The sequence below is a fragment of the Bidens hawaiensis genome, unplaced genomic scaffold, assembly GCF_021521415.1.
Source record: "Bidens hawaiensis isolate Kalapana, Puna unplaced genomic scaffold, B.hawaiensis_p1.1 tig00029330_1, whole genome shotgun sequence".
NCBI classification, from domain to species: domain Eukaryota; kingdom Viridiplantae; phylum Streptophyta; class Magnoliopsida; order Asterales; family Asteraceae; genus Bidens; species Bidens hawaiensis.
In genome coordinates this window covers 30,267-35,976 of record NW_027494851.1, presented here as the reverse complement: position 1 = coordinate 35,976, position 5,710 = coordinate 30,267, and the positions used below count along the sequence as shown (strand labels likewise).

Genomic DNA, 5,710 nt, shown 5'->3' with positions numbered 1-5,710 from the left:
GTTACCAAGAGAATAAAAGTAAATTGCTGATGCATCAAGGTGTACATTATGCATGAGATGTTATGCATGCTCTCACATCTCTTTATGATGTTTCCATCACGTGTTGCGTGAGAACTCGGTAATGGCCCGAATTTTTAAATACAGATATATAAACACATCATAACAACTATCACGTCGACTCAACAAAAAAAGTTTATGTAAATACCAATTAAAACTCGGTTAGTTTCGGTTCGGCTCATTATGGTATCGACGCGGTATTGACACTCAGTATATAGTTTACAATACAAAAAGGATACTCTATTGCGAATACAACTTCTTTTCAACCAAACTTAAATTCTTTTTTTGCGGATACACCTTTGTTGTAACTGCGAGACATAGATGAAATAAACATGTCATAAGTGTATACTAAAAAAAATCGCATGATAACAACTAAAAGAATCAGTAACTTAAATATATAAATGATAACAAAAATAAAAACATATGTTATGACACAAATTAAAACCATGAATACCTTAGTGGGCTAAGTTGCAAAGTTAACAAAGTTTAGTAAAACAAAATGTTTGGTATCAAATTAAGATAATTTAGAACTTTGGGAAGTTGATTTGGATGTTAAAACATAGAAGACTAAAATTACAACACTCTATACTTATGTAGCAATTGGTTTTACTTTTATATGTAGTATAATTATATATCTTATTAGAGCATTCATAATAGATATCTCTTGAGGTATTTTTGAGAGAAAAAAAATGGTGATTTAGAGAAGAGATAACGTAAAGAGATTATTGTGAAAGAATGAATGAACAATGTGTTTGTAACGGAGAGGAATGAGTGAGGAGAGAGAAGATTGGAGAAAAGAGGTGTTTTTGTGGGGCTGGTCAGAAACGCTCACAAAAATACTATCCATTGGTGATGATCTTATGTTCATTTGTTATAATATATTTTTTTAGCGTGCTAGGATATAAGAAAACACGCAAGTATTTACACCAGCATGACCATTCCAGGAACGGAAGCTTCGCACTACTTTTCCCCAAGGAAAACCATTTTTAGCATATTTTAGAGGTTGAAAGTGCTTAACCCTTAAAAAACCTTTTTGGGGTATTTAGAGTGCCATTGAGCGATTTTAGAGGTCGAAATTGCTTGAAAACAAGAGGTAACAATTATCACTTTCATCACTTACCATGCAAAAAATTGGGACCGCACATTAATACTTGTGTAATCACAAGACTGTAATCTTCACACTCGATCCATAACAAATGCATTGAATGGAATCGGTTATTAACTTATCTTTAAGTTTAAGAGAGGGCCTCTAATGTCGGTATCCTTTTCTTGTGATAACACGCTTAATAAGCTAGCTAGGTTGCCTAGTTATAATCATATATAGGCTGTGTAATTGTTATATAGGTTGTGTAATTATCAACATAATAATTATTATATGATGCGTTATTATTTATACACGTTACATAACATGTTGCGTAATTATTTTATATGTTGTGAAATATTTGTGCATATGTATTAACAATAATTACGTAATTAATTACAGCGTGCGTAATATATGTGTGACTATGTACTATATGTCCGTAATTTTGGCATGGATGATTTCTCCCATCGCCCTAGGATACATGCCATAGTTTGATGGCTTCATATGCTTTATAGAAATAGCCACGTAGGCTTAACCCTAGGCTAGCCCCCACATATTTCGGACCTGCTATGTTTTAATATTGTGGGTCTTAGGTATAATTCAGGTTAAGCCATTTGGCCCAATGGTATTTTAGTGTGTTATAAGGTGCTTTTCATTAGAGGGTTCTGGTCATAAGGTGAATATCTTTATTAGAAGTAGACTAGATTGTCGTTAAAAAAATTAGTTTTGCATAGATACATGAACTTCTCCGATTTTATTAGACGTAGATTTGATTGCCGTCAAAATCGGTAATAATGAAACATTAGTAAGGGCCAGATATGGCTGATACGACCGTAACACGAAAAGAAGAAAATAAGTTTTGAATCGACTTATGTAACCTATTTAAATGAGATCGTCGCAACACACAAATATATGTGAGTTGGATTAGGTTGAAGAAGAATTCAACCCATCAATCTAAAAACCATGAACCTGTCAATGACTTTGACACGATTGACACTTTAGTTTTCATAAGCTTATAAATAGTAAATAATAAAGGGGTGGGCCAACATTATGATGCTAACTGACTTGATATTTAGTTTTTAGTCATGTTTTGTTTTACGTTAATTTTTGGAATCAAAAGTTAAAACCGAGTATCTTTATGGGTCACTGAATGTATAAAAAGAAAAATGTTAATCCATCCAAGGTGACTAGCTGGGTGAGAAGCAGCTAATAATTGATATTGATTATGTTCATGTATGGTTGGGTTTCTAAATTTAACCAGTGATGTTACCAAATACAGTTAAGACCCACGATTCACATGGTAATGTTATGCCATAAGTAGTTCCTATGTGGGCCTACTCTACTTTATTCGGTGGCCCAACCATATCATCGTCCTTGGCGTTTTTCACTAATTATTGTATCAATGGGTCACACATGCACAATATATATACGCCTTTTGTAAATTGAACAAGCAAACATACATACACATAAGTACAAGATCATTAAGTAATAATACATATCAACAAATTATTATTTAGGAGTTGATTAAAATTATGAATCAGTGATTTAGGAGGTATGTATACGCGAATGCCGCATGAAGTGCAGAGCCTGTAGGAAGCACTTGTTCATTAACTGTATAGTATGGACTGTGTGGTGAATGGACAAAGCCAGCCTTGGCATTTCGCATGCCGAGAAATGCCAACGCACCCGGAATCTTTTCCAAGTAGAAGGCCAAATCTTCACTTCCCATGAAGCGAGCGCTTGCTTCTATGTTATCTTTGCCAACAATCATACGCGATACCTCCACCACGTGCTCGTATACCTTCTTGTCGTTCACAGTTGGTGGGACGCTTGGATATTCGTGTCCTTCTAAATCAACCACAGAAGAACATCCGTATACAGACGCTTGTGCTTTTATAACCTGTATACTTATAAACTGTCACGGTTTAAGGTTGAGGGTTTAGGGTTCACCTAGCTATATACATATATAGTTAATTAGTTACCTGTTGTATTCTTTCTCCAAGCGCGTAGAAGGTCTTTTTGCTAAAAGCTCTATAAGTTCCAGCAATGGAAACCGAATCAGGAATCACATTAAGCTCATCATTTCCACCTTCAACCATTGCTACCGAAACCACCTAGTCAAAACATTTAATTTAATTTAAATTACATGATCACATGCATATAATATATATATCATCAATTCAGGGTTTCATACAGGACTATCTAAGGGATCGGCTTCTCGAGAAACAATATGCTGTAAGCTGATTATAGAAGCCGAAACAGCCAAAATGGGATTGAAAGATTCTTGAGGGACCGAGGCATCACCTCCTTTGCCATGGATCACAGCCTTGAAACAACCACACCCCGCCAGGAATTCGCCTGGCCTCGTTGCAACGACACCAGAATCAGAGCTGAGGACCAAATGCAGACCAAAAATGGCTTCCACGTTTTCAAGAACGCCTTGTTTAATCATCTCTTTTGCTCCTTCACCTACTTCTTCTGCTGGTTGAAATATCAACACCACTGTCCCCTAAACTAATCAAAATTAATTAACTTAGATTAATCTTTAATATTTAATATATGATTAATTTAATTAGTAATTAGATAATTAGTTACCTGTAATTGGTCCTCGAGTTGTTTCAAGATTTTAGCAGCACCAAGAAGCATTGCTACATGAGCATCATGTCCACAAGCATGCATTTTGCCATCAATTTTGCTTTTGTGCTCCCACTCAACCAGTTCCTATATACCATTACTCGATCAGCTTTATAATTTAATGAACTAGCTTCTAAAATACGTTTGTACATGAAACGTACAATAAACTTCAAGAACTAAGAATCATGAAAACTTATACATAAAGATGAAATTAGCAAAGTGACATATATATAGTATATTTTTGTATGCCATCCAAATGATTTTGAGTCAAAAATTTGTCAAGTAGCTTTAAGAATAGAAACAATGATACACCATTCGTATGTCTATCGATTATTGGTTGCAACGAGTTGGGCAATGCTGCATTTTTGCAAAAAAATATATTAATTAGCTAGGGTGTAAAATTGATTATAAGCGCGAGGTTGATGGTTTGTAATCCGTCTATACATCAATAAGAACCTCGATCGATCTATCTGTCAGAGGATCCAAATTAGTTATAGACAATTTACAAGCTAGCTAGAATGTTTTAAGTATCAGAAAAGGGTACAAACCAACTGGTCCCTGCCAGAAAGGAACTATTGATGGATTAAACTTTTGCACGTTTTGCATGAAGCAATACATAAATTAAGATGAAATTAATTTTTATGTTATAATAATATACATACATACCGGCCACTTTAAAAAGTTATTAATTTAAATTAAGAAGCAAAAGAAACCTGAATGGGCAAAGCATCCATGTCTGCTCTAAGTGCAACAAACGGCGGAAAACCAGTGCCAATCGTGGCGACTACTCCGGTCTTGGCCACGGGCCACCGGTGCCCAATATTCATCTTCTCAAGTTCTCTCCGGATAACCCAACTTGTTCGGACTTCTTCGAAAGCGAGTTCGGGATATTCATGAATCCCCCTTCTTATATTCTTGATCCAATCTGCTGTGTCCACATGATTTGCCAGCTTTAGGATATAATCTTTAAGGGAATCATTTTTATGATGCAAAAACGGGTTTAAATAACTGGTTTCATGATGGATAGTTTGATCTGAAGATGGAGGTAGAAGAAGAAAAGAAATTAGAGGGATCAAGAGTTTGAGTAGCAGATGCATACTAATTTTAGAGTTTGATTATTGGCGAATGAACTCAGGAACAAGACAAGATCTAAATAGGAAATCTAGCTTTAGTGCGATGACAATAATGCCAATAAATGTTTATATGTTGTTATTATGCACTATATATTTTGAAATAATATTACCCTAGGGTATAAGTTTCACTTATAGTTATTGATCGAACTTTCAATATGTCACATATATATGGATAATCTAATTATTAAAGTTAATAAACCTGAAAGGTCAGGTAATTAAGCGGGCAACAAGCCGCCGCAACCGTCTTTTGAATAACATAATTACCAATCCTACTGAAAATAAAGATATGTTTCTTCGGTGTCAATAAGTTAATTACAATGCATGACATGTTGAACTCTTTTCAGGAACGTAGCAAAGGGACACAAGACTATAAAAAACAAATGGATGAAGACATGTTGATTCTCAGCACAAGTTTCTTATGCTTAACATTTTTTTTCTTATTATGCCTTTAACATGACCTGCCTAGCAACAAACATGTTATTCCTGAGCCTGACAAGACATGACACTCTAATAAGATCCACACAACCTTGTTTCCTCCTGCCCTTCCAATCACAAAAAGATCCGCACAATATGTTAGATATACTCATACATAGCAAGAAAGGGGAGAGACCGGTTGGTACCAAAACTTTAGTGTCTAATTTTAGCCATTAATTTGTCTTGATCAAAGATCTAATTTCACTTGATATATTTCACAATCCACCTTACACACACACACACATATGATAAAAGATCCGATACATTAATCATTTATTGCACTTTGGAAGTTCGACTTTCATTAACCACGTTAACCTAAAATCATAACTAC

General features: G+C 34.9%; 1 protein-coding gene across 2 annotated transcripts; it reads right to left on the bottom strand.

Annotated features, from left to right (window-relative positions):
* Window positions 1-2,628: 2,628 nt before the first annotated feature.
* Window positions 2,629-4,960, bottom strand: LOC143578747 (IAA-amino acid hydrolase ILR1-like 4). 2 transcript variants are annotated; one of them, XM_077062228.1, is made up of 5 exons: window positions 4,486-4,960; window positions 3,734-3,859; window positions 3,333-3,647; window positions 3,121-3,252; window positions 2,629-3,053 (listed from the first exon to the last, which is right to left on the bottom strand). In XM_077062228.1, the coding sequence occupies exons 1-5, from the start codon at window positions 4,867-4,869 to the stop codon at window positions 2,676-2,678; spliced, it is 1,335 nt and encodes a 444-aa protein (XP_076918343.1). In that variant the 5' UTR covers window positions 4,870-4,960; the 3' UTR covers window positions 2,629-2,675. The 2 variants fall into 2 exon arrangements, with proteins under 2 accessions (XP_076918343.1, XP_076918344.1); XM_077062229.1 differs by having other exon boundaries at window positions 2,630-3,038; window positions 4,486-4,956.
* Window positions 4,961-5,710: the final 750 nt, after the last annotated feature.